Raw genomic sequence first — 16,737 nt, forward strand, 5'->3', positions numbered from 1 at the left:
TTACCACGCCTGGCTGTTGCTTGCCAGATTGCTGCATATATGTATGCTTACACCGTATCAAAACTAGCTGCTTACCTTTGTTATTCTCGTTCTTTGTTTTCGGATGACAAAATCGTTTGAAGAAACGCCACAGTGTCTTGTCAGTTCAGGTCCATTTATGTTTGGTGGGGGACGAGCTGGCAACCCCTCCAACTCGATACGAAGCATTAATCTAGTCTATCTAGTACTGTACGATCAAGCAAAGACAAATCTTGGGTTCCAGGTAATTACTTGTTACCTTCGTTTTGACCAGCAAACCCAAATTGATTTTTTATTTTCATTTTCGGTATTCCCCAACGTTCAGTGTTCGGGCTCCGAGGGACATGTAATCCACTTGATGACGACAGGATTGTTAGCATGGAATTGTCCGTGGTGAGCTTGAGACTTCAAATGCAAAGGGCTCAGATATGTTGCGTGGTAATGAATAACCATCTGCCAGACTTATTATCCGGCGCGGGCTATGTTGAATAGGGTATCTAGGCAAATGGTTTGGCGCCACAGTAAGTAGTAAGTAGTCCACATGATTACTGTACAGGTCGTTCTTGAGTATTTGGCAATAGATTTGGCAGCTTGTCAAGCCGCCCTCAAAACTAGCACTAAAGATCAATATACAACAAGCTGTGTCGCTCATGATGGTTTTCCCGATCAGACTCCCGCTATTCGACCCAATAACCCAAAAAGCCCAAAGCCCCAAAGGTCCCTTGACCTTGACCATGCCTGACAAAGGAGATAGATAAATGAATGCCCCGCAGGTCGCTATGCTCCCCAACATTCTGTCGCCAGCATTCCCTTTTTCTAGATCGCATATAGTATATATAGTCATAAGATGTCCCACTCAACTTTCACCCGTTATTCATATACCTGCTCAGCCTGGAACGGTCGCCTCGTTAGTAGAGAGACGGCCGCACCTTGCTCCCGCTGCTGCTACTCGACCCTGCCCGGACCCTCATTGACACACGGGTGAACAAACTCGCAGGTTTCTTGTGGCCTGTGCTGCCGCTGCTGGTGCTTGCCTGATCCTCTGCGCCTTCGCCCTCCTTGAGCGTGCTGACTTCGATGTGAGACCGTGGAAAGATGCCCCATTTGCCCTTGGCATTCACACCGGACCAGCACCAGTGGCCTGGGTGTACCCATCCGATGTCTGTGATGATCTCACCCTTGTCGAACTTGAGCCACTCGCCTCGCTCCTTGCCCTTGATCGAAAACTTCCAGCGCGCCACCGCCCTCCGGTTGGAGATTATGCCACCCAAGGCCATCTGTGATTTCGGTGGAGGCTCCAGCTTGACCGTGTCGGCGGGGAAGCAGGCGTGAACGTTGTCTGACCACCCCACCGCCCACTCGCCGCCATACTGCTCTGGAAATTCGACCCCGAATATTCTCGTCCCGACAGCAAATTGCAGTGGTGTCGCTCGGTCTGGTGGCATTTTCAAAGTGCCGTAAGATTGCTTCACAGTCATGACCGAGGTCGCCACGGGAAGAAGCTCGACCTGCATGGCCAGACTCTTGTCCTCTGCCAACTTGGACAGTTTCGGCGGGTTGGGAAGGTGAAGGTCATAGTTGTCCTCGAAGACGGTCGGTACCTCGGCCTCCTCAATGACAATCAATCCAGGGATTGATGGGAGTGGTCGTGCGTGGCGTGAAATGTGCGCAAAGAGCTGTTTCTGTGAGAAGAAGACTGTCGCATCTGTCTCCTCTGTTGTACGGCCCAGCTGCTCACAAAAAATGCAGGCATATACTTGATCGTCCACGCTTTTCGCCGGCATATGGCTCTTGGCCAAAAACCGAAGCCTAAAGCCGACTCCGCTAGTCTTTGAAACGAGTTTCGCTTTTGCTACCCATGCTGTCAGATTTGAGTTCCGTTTTCGGAGTTTTACGGAGATGGACTTACGAAGCCCTTTGCGGTCTGCCTCCACTTCCTCCCAGTCCAGTTCGTAGAGACACGTTTTGCATTTAGAAGCCAAGATCGAGCTACCACCAAAGTTCTGCCACATGTTAGCCCCCTAGATGAATACGGATTCGGAGAAATACTTTACCTTAGGAAACCTTACTAATTTCTTGACTTGCCTGAAGCCATCATGGCCGGCAAGCGTGTCCTTTGCACCCTCACAAAAGCCCCTCATTCTATGAAATGAGCTTTGAGGCCCAATAGAGCAATCTGGTATCCTGCTCGGCTGCAGGATGAGCGTCCGTTGCGTCTTTTCGGGTTCCACAGGTATCAAGCTGGAATCGACCTCTATTGGCTCTGATACTTGACTCTCGTCCTGTGAGGACACGTCCGACGGGTCTCGTTCTGAAAGAGGACTGAGCGGTGGGGCAGTCGATGGGACGAAATAGCCATCTGGAGGTACAGCCAATACTGGTGTTCTAAAGGAAGGCGTGAGAGGACTAACGGGCTCGCAGGCCGAGTCCCTCCTCTCGATGACATAGCTAGACTGCGATTCTGCGACAGAGCTGTCCCTGGAGTGTCGTAATGAACTCTTGCCCGCATCGGAAGAGAGAGACGAGAGCAAAGACCTGTTTGTAGAAGTGGCCGTCGGGGATGAAACAGTGATATCGCTTGAGTCTCCACTACAGCAACACCCAGGGCTTTCTGCCGTAGTCTTGATCATCCTGAGGGGCAGTGGCATAGCTGAGCTACGACCACTTTCCTCTTCAATCTCATGCTCGTGGCCTTCCCGGCGAGTCGATGGGCTTGGGAGAGGTTGTTCGAGAGCACCTGTGCAGATGCCCGAGCTCCCAGAATGACTTATTTGAAGGCTAGGAATAGGGTCGTCCAGGCTGAACTCTGTGTTGAGCGTGACTGCTTGGCCAGTTGAGCTTCGCGTTGCGACTCTCCAGGGACTCCTGACTGGACAGGGTGGCGGCTCTACGGGACGGGCAGCCGTATCCCTAAATCCAAAGTCGAACTCCATATCGGTCAAAGGGGTCGCGGTGAAACCCATAGAGGCAACTTGGTCGGTGGTTGGTGTGGCCAGGTGGCCGGCAGCGTTTTCCGTCAGCGGCGATGTTGGTTCCAGCCGCATGCGCATCAAGATGTCCACAACCCTGGGTGCGCAGATACGTGAAAGGCTCCGGAGCTCTGTGAACCTATCTTCGTCAAAGCCATCTGGCTCAATAAAGTCGTCAAACTCCCATAGCAGATCACTGAGTTCTGAGCGGTATTCCGCAATTTCGTCTGCCACAATGTCAGCGGCCTTCGTGCCATATCGCGTGGATGGGACAAACAGTCATTGCTGGGGTGTCATTCCATATACATATGTCTCAGATAGACCAATGATAAGGAAGATAGGACAAGAAAGCAGCAAAACCGGCTACCGGCAGCTAGGTGCTACTCACCGTTCTCCCTCAAAGCATCAATAAAGATGTCTCCTTGATTGGCGAGCAACTTGTCGCACAAAGGCTCGATTTTCTTGACGGCACGGTCTCCTTCCCGCAGCAGGGCATTTGCGGCCTTGGTCATCGAGACCTTGACGTCGGAGTCTTCGGCGCCTCGAGCATTTTCCAATGCCGTCGTCCCCTTGGTCACAATCTCCCTAAAGGGCGAGAGGACAAGTTCTTTGGCAGCTTCTTCCATGATTGCTGATTTGCGTAGCCGGGATCTCATGAATCTATCAGTCTTTTGTTGATCCCATTTTAATTTCCTCTTTGGATGAGGTGATTGAGCATATGAGCTCTTCCCTCTTCGAGGTAGCCCAGCTTTTGGCGGTCTGGTCAATTCGTCGGCATGAAAATAGATCAGGTGCAGTCTCTCCTGGTCGCGCAATAGGGATCTCTGGGTATCTTTAAATGCGCCTTTAGCTTTAGGTTAGGACTCGGAGGGAAATCAAGCTAAAAAGGCAAAACAGGAGATTTCGACTGGTGATCGTTGTTTTGCGGCCTTGAAAATGCGTTGAAAATGCAATGTGGGGTAAGAAAGGGACCTAGGCAAGGATTCATGCAGCCAAGAACTTGCGCTATTATGCACCTCCGCATCCACGACCCAAGACCTTCTTCTGCTGCAACCGAAGCCGCAAAAGGTTGCAACGTCAAAGGTTCGGCAAAGGTGTCTCTGGTACTACTGCAGTAAAGTGGAAGTGTGACATGCAACAGTGCCGGAGATGTAGGGGGAATCGGCAGGACTATAACCAAAAAGGCATGTCAGCTGAGCGATGCACACCCTGGACCTACTGTACGTTTACTTGTATGTAAAGGATGAGGTTGGTGGGGTGGGTGGCCCGGCCAATCCCAGTTAGGCAGGTCCACTACCATGGTCCAGTGCTTTCCGGGGGGTTTTGTGGTATGGAATGTTGTACTACTGTACAGTACAGTAATTTTGTAGCTAAGAGGGCCAAAAAGTCCAAACATGGGTGACCTCGAAATCGCGGTCTTAGCGTTGCTGACGAAATCTTCAGCACGCCGAACATCATGACACAAAGCGTCGATGACCGCAGCTGAGGCTGACGTTGGAAACTATATCTTTTTTTTTTTTTTTTTTTTTGCTTTGGTTATCCAAGCATGGGTACGCCTGGTGTTCTATGTGTAATGTGTAATGTGTAACACTGGTGTTGGTGTCCTGTTGACCTGAACACATGCAAAACAGATCAAGTTGGTCGTGCTACTCTGAACGAAAGCCCAGCCCAGCCCCATCCGTTCATTCGGTGTACGTGTGATTTGTGATCATTGAGTTGAAAACGATTGCAAGAGTAGAAAGACTTGACCAAGAAAGCCAGGGCTGGCAACTTGAGCAGCTAAGCAACTAAAGCACGTTGGATCCGGACCGATCGCCCAGCCAATATCTGCACCCTGGTTTGTACGAAGGTAAGGTTATTTAGAATAGGGTAGTCTGGACAGGCGATACACAAGGCCATAGACGCAAGCTAACAAAGAAAGGCGAGCTAATTTAATGTGGCGAAAGAGAGATAATGGATATTAGGGTTTGCACGCGAGCTAGGCGCTACAGCTGTCTTCCCCGCAGCCCGTTTCGCTACCGCCAATTAATTGGTGGGAAAGGGTACCCTTTTTGTGGGTTGGCCCAAGATTGATTGTCGGGCTGGATCCTGGCAGGTGGTCGAGATGTTCATTCATGGTGGGGATTTTGCAACTTGACAGTAAGACTGCTACGTTTTGCGTCCTTGTGGTAATCAAAGAAATTCCCCCATTTCATGTTTGACAAGTAACGTTCAACTTTCGTTCCCTTTACCTTGTTATTAATTGAGGCTCTTAACATGTCCGGGTTAAGGCCGATTCGATTCAAATGCAGCAACAACCATAAATAAGTAAAGAAGCAATATTGCCAACTAACCAGTGGGCAAATAGCAATGCAAACAGAAAGGCGACGTCTACTATTGGTAAACGTCAGGAACACTAGCGTTTGGTTCACTGAGGCCAATCGGAGACAAAAGGCCGCCTATAGCAAGTGCTTATACTTCGGCAAACCCGGTCTTCATAATAAGAGAATCAAGACATTGCGGGCAGGGTAAGGACAAGCAAATAGAGCGTCTGGTTTGGCGGTCGAAATCTCCCACTTTGGCCAAGAGTTGGCAGAGTGGATCCCATGCATCTACCCGACCTCACACCCTCCTCTATCCACGGCTAGCGCGTCTATAAAAGTGATAAGAGTGTCATGTTTTTATTAGCGATATAATAGCCTAGGTGCTCATAACTCATGTCTTAACAATGCTTGATTTTGCCATAAGGCACAGGAATAGCCGTAGAGATTAGAGTCTATCCCCAAGGTGAAACAATCTGGGGCCAATCCAACACTTGGGAGCATGAAGTGGTAGTATCGTGTCCAGTTTCTGTATGTCTTTGGGTTTCCCCGCACTCTGAAGACCTCGAGAACTCCAATAGTGTTCCCCTCACTTACGTACGGTCTTTGTCGCATTATGGGCCGACTCAACCTATAGTTGAAAGTTAGCGCACACCATCTAGAAACATGGAAGTCATGCGGCGAGCACTTGGAAGCCAGGACAGCAACGAACCTCTGAGATCAAGCGACGCCCAACTTCAATCGTCTCACCTGCTCCTCTTTGTCGGAGCCAGAAGCTGTGAGTTCAACTTTTGTCAGCGATTTCTCGCCACGTAGAGTAGATTGAGACAACCTGGGGTGTGGGTGCGGTATTTACCTTTCTTCGGGAGATCCATGACCCTTAGTGGATGCAATCCTGGCCTCCTCCTCAAGGGAATCACGCGTAATCTTCTCACTCCCGCTGAGTACCGCTGTAGCCGCTTTCTCGGCTTCGTCATGGCCTAAGGTATCATCCAGCAGCCGCTTTCTCAATGCAAACCTTTCTGCACGTTCCTTTTGGAGACCGGGGCTGTCGAGCTTTTCCACAACGTATCGCACTGCCAGTTGGACCACAAGGTAGACATGCTCCGCAACGAAGATGCTTAAAAGCAGTGCCCAGCCACTCAAGTTCGAGGGGCGCCCATCAGGACCTTGTCGGTCGTTACCGCTGCTGAAGAGGTAGACTACTGCCGCGCTCGTCAGACTGCCCAGCCACGACAGGAAACCCAGAGAAGTTAACCAAGGGCCTATTGTATCGTTCCGCCACGGAATCGGTCTTTGTGAGCCGATGGCAATCTTCATGGCGTCCGATCTGGCCTCCACCCAGTTATTGATCAGAAATGAACACGCGGTCAGTGGGAAAGCAACAGAAAACAATGATAGATATCCAAACTGAACCACCACTAGAGACAACAAACACAGTGTTAGTAAGAGATAATGCCCCCCGATACGGAGGAAGAGAAAAATACGCACTTTCACGGTAGTCCGTAGTCACATCGTATACCTCCAACATGGCCTCATCTCGAACTCTTCCCAGGAAAGCTGCTTCTTCGGGAGAATCTTGATGGTGAACGGTTCCGCTATGATGTATGCCATCCTGGACCTTTTCAACTGCCTTGAACACCTTGCGCTTGAAGTACGGCACAAAGACTTCGAGGAGCAAGTTGACGATTTGGGCAGTGACCGTAAAGTAGAACATTTGCTTAGAGAAACGATCCGGGTTGACGTGGAACTCCTTGGTCTTAATACCCTTGCCCTCTTTGGTGAGCTTGCGAGCAGTGACCTGGAAGACATCAAGATGTGGAGCCAGAACTTTTCCGAATGGAATGTAAACAAAGGCAGTGAGAAATAGAGGCATGTATGCCGTAATGAAGTTGATGACGAACATCTTCTGGACAAAAGATGCGTGATGTGCAGCCTCGGTTTCATAATTCTCTAGAGCGGTCAGTTTGTCCGCCAAGCTGGTGAGAAGCGCAGTCAATGCCGGCATGAAAATAGTCAACAGAACCGTCGGCAGGAATGTCAGGTACTGCTTGAAAGGCCCATTGTAAACTTCGGTGATGAATATTTCGATGGCGAAGCACGAAAAGATCAAGCTTCCAAGAACGCCCATGCACGCAATGGCAAATGGAATCTGGAGAAGCTGTCTAGAAAGTCTTTTCAACGGCGGAAAGACTTTGATGATTTCGCCGGTGACTGGGTCTTGAGCTTCGCTCTCATGCTGGAACTGAGGCCGAGGTTGCTGGATCTTAGAGACGCCTCTAACGCCCCACTGGACGGCCAGATCAACCTCCTTCTTCTTCCAGTATTCGAAAAACACCACGGACCATAGGCAGTTTACCAAAGCATATACCCAGGAGAATTTCCCAAGCACGAGCCAGGCAGCGAACCCAAAGGCGGCGGGAAAGACGAGAAACTTGAAGTAGGATTGCAGAAAGGCAAAGTAAAAGGCAACATTCTCGCCAAACTTGTCGCGAATCTCGTTGAGGTCTGCGTCATCTAGGATGTACTTGGTGCTCCATCGCTTGATCCAATCCCTGTTGAACCTGTGATCGTGAAGAGGAAAGACGGACGCAACATGTTTCCACTGGCCACTGCGCGGCGTAATACCCGCGCCGCCCTCATTCTTGGGCTTGCAGATGAGCATGTAAGCTAGTCTCAGTCGCTCTGCCTCCGAGACTGGCTCCTCTTCGAAGTGGTTTGTTAAGTCCTGTTTGTTGGGCGCGGAAGCGCGAACACCATAGAGCCAGTCTTGCAAGCGATGCCGGTAGACCTGTGCATGCAGCAGCTTGTCCGACGTAATCTTGAGAAAGATTAACAGCGAAGATTTGCCTCCGTGACGAACCTCTGTCGCGAATCCTACGGCAGCCAGGGCCTTGACGAGCTGGATAAATATCGCCTCCGCTTCAGCCCTCTCGGCTTCACTTGGTGGGATGTGGTAGTCCACGACATAGTCAACCCTGTCGTTTGGTCAGTTTTTTTTTTTTTTTTTTTTTTTTTTTTTTTTTTTTTGCAAACGAAAGCAGCTCAGCATAACAAGGTCTTAGCATGCATACCCAAAATTTTCATTGAGCTCAGGTCGGCTGACACTATCAGACCCGTATAGGGTCTTTAATGTCGCCATTCTTGGTATCGAGGAGTGGGGCACGAGGGTTGTGTGGGAAAAGCTGAGATGTGTCGACCGGACGAGGTGAAGATTGCAAGACGAGTTATCGGGGGTGAGGTTGGCTAAACTCCAAAATATGACATCCGGTACTATTTTACTCGAGTAAGGTAGTGAAGAGTAAAACGGGTTGCTTCGTAGCTGGTTTTGTAGGTATGGTTGTGGACAATGAGGTGTCATGGATGTCAAGCTTTCGAATTGCACCTCAACTGGCTGGCTAAGCTCCAGAAATCTATGTGAAGAGTAACGTCACCATACTGCGCTTTTCCCTGTCTGGTAGTGATACATACAGGGATATCCTGGTCGAGTTTCCGCGCTAACTACCCCACCTTGCAGGGTTGTATTACGAACCGATGGAGGAACCGTTGGTAAGGAACGATTCATTGATGATGATTGATGATGGAAGGAAGGAACAAGGAAGTTTTGCTTTCAATAGTCTTCAGAGCTTTATACTCAATATCTACTTCATGTGTAACTAGGCAGGTACCGAAGTAAGCAAGGCAATCGTCATCGGGATCTGATTCTTGAGTTCCGGAGTGAAGGAACCAGGCGTTAACTGGGTGGTAAATCATCAATTACCAAGGTTATTACTCACAGTGAATGAAACGTTTACCATCCATTTTACTTGGGCGGGTTGGGCTTAACTAAAGTACGTAACAGCCAACTCTATTCCTTAGCAATCAAACCTGACCCGGATGATGATGGTTTTTTGCGCTCTGCCTGAACACGGACACAGACGAACATTCAGCCTACTTTTACGCTCTAACATGAATGACCTGGACAACCGTCAGGCAGGAGTATGTACCTGGGTGACAGTGACCCCGGTTAAATCCAAGGACAATTTCACCAGCACCAGAACTTTTGCCATTATATACTACCCACATCAAAGCCTCAACCTCACATTAACTGCATATTTAGAACTGATGGCATTGGATTGCCAAGTTGCTGCGTCAGCGTGGGTGTCTGTGCCAGAAAGCTTGCAGGGTTTCAGGTCCGAGAGACCCAGTAGCTTAAATTCCGCACACCCGTTAATTATGACATCAAATACAATCAAAACACGAACGACCGTTTGAACCCAATTTTCTTTTAGTAGCTCCTCTTTGGTGTCTCAAGCTGTCTGTCTACCTATCATTCTCCGACAATCACTTATACCCACTCCTTACTGACTTGCAAAAAGACACCTTTCTGTACATCGTCCATAATGGGGGTCTTGTCACGCATCGGCCTCCGACGGGCCAACCAATGGGAGCCCCCCACGCTCTTGGACAAGCTGCTTGACGGTCCTCTGCACTACCTGGTTGCCATCATCTATGGTGTCTTGGTGTGGCTCCGAGGCCGCCCATTCGCCCCGCCGTCCAGCCGGCAGCGCGTGCGGGTAGTTTGCATATCGGACACCCATGACCAGACCCTCGACACCGTTCCCGACGGGGACCTGCTCATACACGCCGGAGATCTCACAAATGCAGGCACTGTCCAGGACATCCAGCGGCAGATTGACTGGCTTGCATCTCAGCCTCACCAGCACAAAGTTATGATTGCTGGTAAGTGAAATCCGTACATAATCAGTAGAAGCCGTCGCTGACATATACCTCCCAGGAAACCATGATACCTGGCTGGATCCGGTGTCCCGAAAGACGCTTATCAACAAGACGACAGAGGACCCTTCGGCTGTCCCGGATTTTAAAGGCATCCATTATTTAGAAGACAATTCGGTCCAGCTGGTGTTCAAGCCCAGCGGCTGCACTCTCAACGTCTACGGGTCACCGCACATACCGCGTTGCGGCGGAGATGAATTTGCCTTCCAGTACATGAGGCACGAGTCTCCGTGGGCTAATAAAATCCCAAAGGCAACTGATATATTGGTCACCCACACGCCACCGGTAAGGAACCGCCGCCCTACCATGTCCATTCAACGAAGCATAGAACTGTAGAGGTATAAGAGTGACTGACTGAGCCGCCAAAAATCCAGCAACACCACCTTGACCTTGGACTAGGCTGCAGCGGACTTCTAAACGAAATATGGCGCGTCAAGCCCCGCTTACACGTGTTCGGACATGTCCACACTGCTGCCGGCCGCCAGGCTGTCTACTTTGACGATTGCCAGCGCGCCTTTGAGAGTCTTATGGCCAGGCCGAGGAGAGGCGTGTTTCGGGATCTGATGCTGCCGCATGCAGGCTGGATCGACGCATGCAAGGTGGTCTTGTACGGTCTCAACGCGGTACTTTTCAAGTGGCTAATGCAAGGGCCGGGCCCTAACCACGGAGGTCTGATGGTGAATGCCGCCCAGATGTATCGCAACACTGGAAAGCTAGGAAACCAGCCGCAGGTTGTGGATATGTGATACTCTAGGCCTGGTCATGGACCGTGTTGCCATAAAAGCAGCCCATGCTCAGCATGGCGGGCTTCATTTTTTGAAGGGACGTGATTGCAGGATTGCGTGTTCATGATCCTCTTCTGGCAAAGCCACTGTTAACCAACAGATGCTCAAAATATTTTGTATACCTTATTTTCACGGGGGTTTGAAGTGGAGGAAGCCCTATCAAACTTGGGTACAAGTCGTACAGCAACTCAGTATTTAATGCAGCTGAAAGCATCTAGTTTTCTTGCTACTCCGAGTATTTCATAGACCACAGTATATGTCGAATTTCAATTTGTAATTGTGGTAAAAATAACGGATTTTTATCCTCGGTATTTAGCTGGGCACCCGTTTTATAATACCGTCACGAGGCTAAGAGTCCCGATAGCGCAAACCTACCTATATTTACACCGTAACAGATAACCCGAAACCCAACTCCATCAAACGCCTCCGCATGCATATTCTGGTCGCGTCCATTGGATTCTAGATCAACAAATTCCATCCCTCACGCCCAGCTCATGTACATTATATCAAAACAATTATACGCTCCCCCGCCGATCACTTGGCTGACTAGACCATGATCCTGCGCAGCCCCTCGGTGCCCCCGAGGACTCGCCTGCCCGTCACGGCGCACCTTCCAGCACCGCTCTCCCACCTTCCAGCCCTGCCGATTGCCATGAAAGCTTCTTGCTTTGGGTGCTCGCCCGCAACCCATTTGTGTATGCAGACGTAGCAGTAGACGATCCCCGTCTGGCAGGCGGTCGCGGTTGTTATATCGTCGCCGCAGATTGGACATAGGTCCATATCAGCTGGCGGCGGCACCGTCAGGATGGGCAGTAACGACGTCGCCGCAATGGGCGCATCCTCGGCTCGCGGCTCTTGGGTGTCTTCTGAGTCTTCCTCCGTCTTCTTCTTCTCCTCCGCTCGCGCCGAAGCGCCAGAGTTCGAGGATCCAGCTGCCCCCGCTGCCCCCTTTGTATTCTGGCGACCCGGCGCTCCGAGTCCCGTGACGATGGGCGGCGGCAGCTCAATGCCCTCGGCCGCCCGGCGAGACAGCTGCTTGGCGAAATCAGATGCGTACCACCACTCGAGGAACTTGAGCAGTATGATGCTGGTTGGCAATGCTAGGGAGAGTCCCGAGAGGACCTTAGATGCCAATCCGGCCGGCGAAAGCAACGATCTCGGGCCCGGCGGGTGTCCCGCAGCCGGACCTGCCTCTCCCTTCTCAAGGGCCTCAATGTCCTGGTAGTCGGCAGCGTTCATGCGACGGATGCGCGTGCCTACCAGCCATAGCAACGGGCTGTGGAAGCGGCTGTTGTCGAACAGATAGGCCAGGCTGAAGGCCAACGTGGCAAAGTGGTAGCCGGCGTTGAGGCTCGGGTAAATGTGGCGGAGGAACCACCTGTAATAGAAATTAAGCTTCTCGCGCAGCGAAGCGCCTGGCAGCGGAGGCTGGTTGTAGGCGGAGCCAAGGAGCGTGGCGCGGGGGGCGTCGATCTCGTGGGCCTCGTCCAGCCGTCGCTTGACGTAGGGGAACAGGACCAGCACGGCAAGGTTCTTCCATATATCCGAGGTCTTGAGGCGCAAGGTCTCGCGGACGATAGTCGGGGCGGCCGAAGAGGCACGAGGAAGATCGGCGACGGAGACGGTCGAGGCGCGCTCGCGCTTCAGGCCGTAAAAATGCTCGGTGAAGGAGCCTCCGCGGGTGCGGAGGTAGTAGCGCTCGACTATGAGGGCGGCAAGAGCGTAAAGCTCATCGAAGGAGTTTAGGGCGCGCAACAGGTAGCGCGGATATCGTTGGGTCGCGACGGTTAGGAGGTAGCGGATCGTCGGTGGCAGCAAGCTGGCGAGCTGTTGCTCCGAGAGCAATTCGAACAGTGACGGCTTATCCTCATCGAAAGGGTTGCCGCGAAGGGCGCTGACATACTCCATGGTTGCAGCGCATGGGTGGGCCAACAATTAAGGGACCATGTAGCGACGCAAAGAAGCAGGCGATTCCTCTGATATTTATTGTGTTGGCTGGATTGGATATGATGGGCTTTGTTGTGGATGAGTCGAATTTGTCCCCAATTTGGAGTTGCCGATTGGAGTTGCAGTGGACTGACTGGTGGTGGATGCCGACAGCGCAGTGGAGTTGAGCCGAGGTTCAAACTCCGGGGAAGGGGTTGTCGCTTGGGCCCACCCACCCTTGCCGCCGTCCAACCCTCCCACTCTTGTACAAAGGCAATACGGCACCTTACCTATACTCTGTAATTACTGCGTCGGATGTCGACACTTTCTTCCAGCACTAGTTTTAGCAGGCATTTTGGGAGCCACTTTCACTCGAGAAGAGGAATATGAAACGTGTCCCACTACCAACTCATAAGACCTCCTTTAACCAGGAACCTTTCTCGAAAAGACCAGGAGACATCATACAATTATAAAAAAAAAAAAAAAAAAAACAGCAACAAAATGACGCTCCAGTGCAAGGTAGACAAAGACTGTATGGAAACCGTACAAGGTGTCATAGACGCGTACCTGAGCATTGGCGAAGGCGTGAGTCTCTCTCGAAACAATATCCTCACTTGACACTGCCGATTATCTTTTGAATACAAGGTAAAAACAAAGGAGCACTTGTTGACCGGAAACTTCAGGACTTCATCTCTATATTTAGGGGCGAGCACTTCAGGCTCGTCGCCGCCGCAAAGGGTCCCGAGGCGAGTCCAAGGAGCGAAGGTCTAGCCATGGCGACCTTCACCTACACCGTCCAGAAGCAACACTGCAACAGGCTCGGCAACTTGCACGGTGGCGCCGCAGCCACCTTGTTCGATTACTGCACGACGAGTAAGCATCTTTCCTCAAGTACTCTTTCTTTGTGGAAACTGCAAAAAGACACCTTCAATGCATAGCCAGGTGCTCGGTGAGAGATCTGAGGAGAATATCAATGCTAAAACAATATGACCAGTGCCCCTGTGCTTGATCGCCAAGCCTGGCTTCTGGTCCATGCTGGGAGTGAGCCGCAACTTGTCAGTCACTTACCTGCGGCCCATCCCACTCGGTCAAGCCATCTTCATCGAGTGCGACGTCGTCGCAGCTGGTGGGCGTCTGTGCGCACTCAGAGGCACCATGAGGAGGGCCGAGGATGGAGTTGTGATGGCAACGTGTGAGCACGAGAAGGCCAGCATTGAGCATCTGGCTGGCAGCAAGATGTAGACATGTAACTTGATGGATCGTAGTTAAGTTTTCAAGGGGGTATACTAGAAATGAATCTAGAACTAGACCTTGTCTTGAAGCTGCCTATAAAAAGGCCTAGTTCTAGACTACCTAGTCTAGTCTAGAACAAGGACACTGATTTCCTGGCCAGTAAGGCCTAGTTCTGAATTGCTTCAACAAGAAAACCAAAACTTGCTATATATTTTCTAGGAAATCCATGCATGTAAGCTGGATATTGGCCCACAGACCTCACATATTAATGCGAGGAGCAAAATAACCCAGATATGGCTGTAAAGCAAAAAGGCAAATAGGCCTGCAAAGCGACACGTGGGGGCTGGAACTCCCCGTATTCTCACTCGCACGCTACGTAACATAACGCTCAATCATCCGTCTCGCTCCCAGAAATGCTGTGGTCGTCAAGTATGATTTCTTCCGCTTCAACCTCATCGGGAACTGGGCCGTTACCGCTTGGGGAGAACCAGGGTAGTACATCGCTGGTGCTGAACTTGTCGTCGTTAACTTCCGGATCTCTGTCGCTGATTTTCCAAAATGCCGATGGTCCCACTGGCCCAGTAGGGTCTTTTTTATTGAATAGATACGTCAATAGTCAGTTGCTTTGCGGCAAAATGAACAAAGCAGGGGCGAATGTGTCGCGCCTTACCGTGATTCACATCAAACCAGTTTCCGACGATACACTTGGCCGACTTTGGCCCTCCGATCTGGATTCCCTCGCTGCTCCAACGTTCCTGGCCGGCAAAAACAGATATTGTAGTCCACCTGACCTCGCCATCCGGTGTGAAGCGTACCTTGCCCTTGATCGTGGAGCTAAGATTTTGACTTCCGAAGCCATGCAGGAGCTCTGTGAAGCCGGCAAAGTGCACAACAACGGCATCTGGCCCCTTATCCTCGTCACGGCCCTCGAGCTTCTCGATTTTGGTGACGTGAATCTTCATCATCATCAACCTCGCCGCCTCCCCAACCGAGACGACCGGTCGAGGCATGTCGTTGGTCACGAGCTCGCCCGTGTGCTCCACGACGCCGTTGTGAAAGTTGAAGTTGAAAAAGTCGCCGTAGTCCAGAAAGCAGATGACACGGAGGTACGTGCCGGAAACGCCAAACGGATCCTCCTTGTCGAGGTCATCTTCAGCGGGGCGTATGAACGGCATCGGGACGTAACTGTTCTTCCAGGCTCCGTCAAAAGGTCTGTTCCAACAGATGTCAAAGAGTAGATGCTCTTCCTCGAGCCCCATTCTGCTGATCCCGTGCTTGATGACGATCATTATCGCCTCCAAGCGTTCCCAGTCGACCCGTCCGCTGTCATCGGCCAGGAACGGACCCCAAGTGGCGTGTGGATGAAAGTCCCTCAGGTCATAAACCTTGGCGAGCGCATATGCAAATATGCCGTGCTGTTCGGCATCCTCATAAGTCTGGTCCGTGGGTGTCACCTCGGCGCTTCCTTTGCCTATCATGGCCGTGTCGAGCTGCGGTACGCCATAGAGACAATGCAGCTTCGCGGACATTTGATGCTCTGGTTTGGGTGGCCGATCAAAGTATTTTCCCTTTCCACGTGCCCGCTGCCAGATGAAAGATTGACACAGGAACTCTCGCCTGGTCGACTCATCAGCGAAGATTTGTGCCAAAAGAGCCGTGTTCCGTGACGGAGAAAAAGTGACTGCGTTGCGCGTTCGTTTGACACTGGTCCTATCAGTACATGAGGATCTCTTAAGGACCCTTACGACCACGTCATGAACGAAACTAAGCTCAGGAGCCTTGAAGTGTGTTAGTTGGGGGTACTTGGATCAATCAATACATAAAGTGGTGGCGAATCGTGCGTGGCATTGTTTTTGCCATAGACATGCAGATAGATAGGCAGGCAGGCAGACATGCAGCACTTATCAGCCAACTGATTGAGGCTTTTTTTTTTACCTTTTCGCGCCATGCTTTGTCGCAAACGCGGGTGAGCCTCACAAAGTCTTGAAGCTCATGTTGCCAGTCGAGGTCGGCACTGGCAGCAGACTCACTGGGATCGTCCTAGGTAGGAGAGATGCGGTTAGTTTATGAGGCGATCCCGGCCTGAACCTTGCTTTCTTTGTCTTCTTTCCATCCATGAGCCAGACTAGTTCTAGATATAGAGAAGCAAAGACTGCGCGCGCTTACAAGTAAGCGAAGATATATCTCTCGGCATAGTGGCCCATTGTTTTGCACAAAGTTGTTCAGATGTTTGTTCGTCCTCGACACCCGGGCCAGATCCCTTGGGCGCACAAAGCATAACACATTGTGCAGGATCTCGGGTGGAAGTGTTGTTAACCCCAGTCGCTGTGTTTCTGGTTCAAGGATCATCTTGTTGTTTTTTGTGTCGGGAAATTTGGCAGTGTGCCATGCCAGTACCCGACATTGAAGAGGAAGCTAGCTAGCCGCGGCTTGGGATTCTGCGAGTCAAATAAGGTAGGTAGGTAGGTAGGTAGGTAGGTAATCATCAGTTTCGACCGACCCCACCACCCCGGGACTTTAGCCCCTTCGGCCCTAAAAGCCGTGCTTTTCCTTCCTACCCAAGATTAATTACTCGTAGACGATTCAAAACACTTTACGTTTGTGCTCTGCACAGTGAAAACAAGATCGAGAAATTGACGGCAATCTGAACGATGCTGCTTGAGCAGCAAAACTGTGAGTTGGGTACAGTAACCTATCATGAAGAGACCTGCTTGCCCGCCTGCCATAATA

General features: G+C 51.1%; 6 protein-coding genes across 7 annotated transcripts; 2 read left to right on the plus strand and 4 right to left on the minus strand.

Moving 5' to 3' along the window:
* Positions 1-570: 570 nt before the first annotated feature.
* Positions 571-4,117, minus strand: MGG_01768 (uncharacterized protein). Its single transcript, XM_003714721.1, has 4 exons — positions 3,376-4,117; positions 2,088-3,214; positions 1,928-2,021; positions 571-1,870 (listed from the first exon to the last, which is right to left on the minus strand). The coding sequence occupies exons 1-4, from the start codon at positions 3,641-3,643 to the stop codon at positions 927-929; spliced, it is 2,433 nt and encodes an 810-aa protein (XP_003714769.1). The 5' UTR covers positions 3,644-4,117; the 3' UTR covers positions 571-926.
* Positions 4,118-5,578: 1,461 nt separating this feature from the next.
* Positions 5,579-8,735, minus strand: MGG_01769 (the record flags this gene model as incomplete). Of its 2 annotated transcripts, XM_003714723.1 has the most annotated exons (6): positions 8,362-8,735; positions 6,779-8,265; positions 6,144-6,708; positions 6,000-6,063; positions 5,885-5,918; positions 5,579-5,619 (listed from the first exon to the last, which is right to left on the minus strand). In XM_003714723.1, the coding sequence occupies exons 1-6, from the start codon at positions 8,646-8,648 to the stop codon at positions 5,579-5,581; spliced, it is 2,478 nt and encodes an 825-aa protein (XP_003714771.1). In that variant the 5' UTR covers positions 8,649-8,735. The 2 variants fall into 2 exon arrangements, with proteins under 2 accessions (XP_003714771.1, XP_003714770.1); XM_003714722.1 differs by lacking the exon at positions 8,362-8,735 and having other exon boundaries at positions 5,619-5,918; positions 6,779-8,357.
* Positions 8,736-9,416: 681 nt separating this feature from the next.
* On the plus strand, positions 9,417-11,233 carry MGG_01770 (uncharacterized protein). The gene is made up of 3 exons (XM_003714724.1): positions 9,417-10,009; positions 10,065-10,348; positions 10,438-11,233. Exons 1-3 carry the CDS (start codon positions 9,670-9,672, stop codon positions 10,807-10,809), a joined length of 996 nt encoding a protein of 331 aa, XP_003714772.1. The 5' UTR covers positions 9,417-9,669; the 3' UTR covers positions 10,810-11,233.
* On the minus strand, positions 11,053-12,914 carry MGG_01771 (uncharacterized protein). The gene has a single exon (XM_003714725.1). The coding sequence runs from the start codon at positions 12,754-12,756 to the stop codon at positions 11,395-11,397; it is 1,362 nt and encodes a 453-aa protein (XP_003714773.1). The 5' UTR covers positions 12,757-12,914; the 3' UTR covers positions 11,053-11,394.
* A 132-nt stretch (positions 12,915-13,046) lies between these two features.
* On the plus strand, positions 13,047-14,305 carry MGG_01772 (uncharacterized protein). The gene is made up of 3 exons (XM_003714726.1): positions 13,047-13,359; positions 13,458-13,647; positions 13,769-14,305. The coding sequence occupies exons 1-3, from the start codon at positions 13,276-13,278 to the stop codon at positions 14,014-14,016; spliced, it is 522 nt and encodes a 173-aa protein (XP_003714774.1). The 5' UTR covers positions 13,047-13,275; the 3' UTR covers positions 14,017-14,305.
* MGG_01773 (uncharacterized protein) lies at positions 14,013-16,487 on the minus strand. Its single transcript, XM_003714727.1, has 4 exons — positions 16,174-16,487; positions 15,943-16,047; positions 14,678-15,785; positions 14,013-14,595 (listed from the first exon to the last, which is right to left on the minus strand). Exons 1-4 carry the CDS (start codon positions 16,354-16,356, stop codon positions 14,396-14,398), a joined length of 1,596 nt encoding a protein of 531 aa, XP_003714775.1. The 5' UTR covers positions 16,357-16,487; the 3' UTR covers positions 14,013-14,395.
* Positions 16,488-16,737: the final 250 nt, after the last annotated feature.

This window comes from Pyricularia oryzae, chromosome 2 (genome assembly GCF_000002495.2).
Source record: "Pyricularia oryzae 70-15 chromosome 2, whole genome shotgun sequence".
Classification (NCBI taxonomy): domain Eukaryota; kingdom Fungi; phylum Ascomycota; class Sordariomycetes; order Magnaporthales; family Pyriculariaceae; genus Pyricularia; species Pyricularia oryzae.

Excerpts from the sequence above, each read along its gene's own strand:
- MGG_01768 (XM_003714721.1), bottom strand. The coding sequence starts at position 3,643 with ATGAGATCCCGGCTACGCAAATCAGCAATCATGGAAGAAGCTGCCAAA. Across the intron at positions 2,022-2,087 it reads TCAGGCAAGTCAAGAAATTA|AACTTTGGTGGTAGCTCGAT; the intron begins GTAAGGTTTCCT and ends AACATGTGGCAG. Across the intron at positions 1,871-1,927 it reads GGCAGACCGCAAAGGGCTTC|CAAAAGCGAAACTCGTTTCA; the intron begins GTAAGTCCATCT and ends CAGCATGGGTAG.
- MGG_01770 (XM_003714724.1), top strand. The coding sequence starts at position 9,670 with ATGGGGGTCTTGTCACGCATCGGCCTCCGACGGGCCAACCAATGGGAG. Across the intron at positions 10,010-10,064 it reads GCACAAAGTTATGATTGCTG|GAAACCATGATACCTGGCTG; the intron begins GTAAGTGAAATC and ends TATACCTCCCAG. Across the intron at positions 10,349-10,437 it reads TGGTCACCCACACGCCACCG|CAACACCACCTTGACCTTGG; the intron begins GTAAGGAACCGC and ends CCAAAAATCCAG.
- MGG_01771 (XM_003714725.1), bottom strand. The coding sequence starts at position 12,756 with ATGGAGTATGTCAGCGCCCTTCGCGGCAACCCTTTCGATGAGGATAAG.
- MGG_01772 (XM_003714726.1), top strand. The coding sequence starts at position 13,276 with ATGACGCTCCAGTGCAAGGTAGACAAAGACTGTATGGAAACCGTACAA. Across the intron at positions 13,360-13,457 it reads ACCTGAGCATTGGCGAAGGC|GACTTCATCTCTATATTTAG; the intron begins GTGAGTCTCTCT and ends CGGAAACTTCAG. Across the intron at positions 13,648-13,768 it reads GTTCGATTACTGCACGACGA|TGCCCCTGTGCTTGATCGCC; the intron begins GTAAGCATCTTT and ends CAATATGACCAG.
- MGG_01773 (XM_003714727.1), bottom strand. The coding sequence starts at position 16,356 with ATGATCCTTGAACCAGAAACACAGCGACTGGGGTTAACAACACTTCCA. Across the intron at positions 16,048-16,173 it reads AGATATATCTTCGCTTACTT|GACGATCCCAGTGAGTCTGC; the intron begins GTAAGCGCGCGC and ends TCTCCTACCTAG. Across the intron at positions 14,596-14,677 it reads CTGGTTTGATGTGAATCACG|ACCCTACTGGGCCAGTGGGA; the intron begins GTAAGGCGCGAC and ends TCAATAAAAAAG.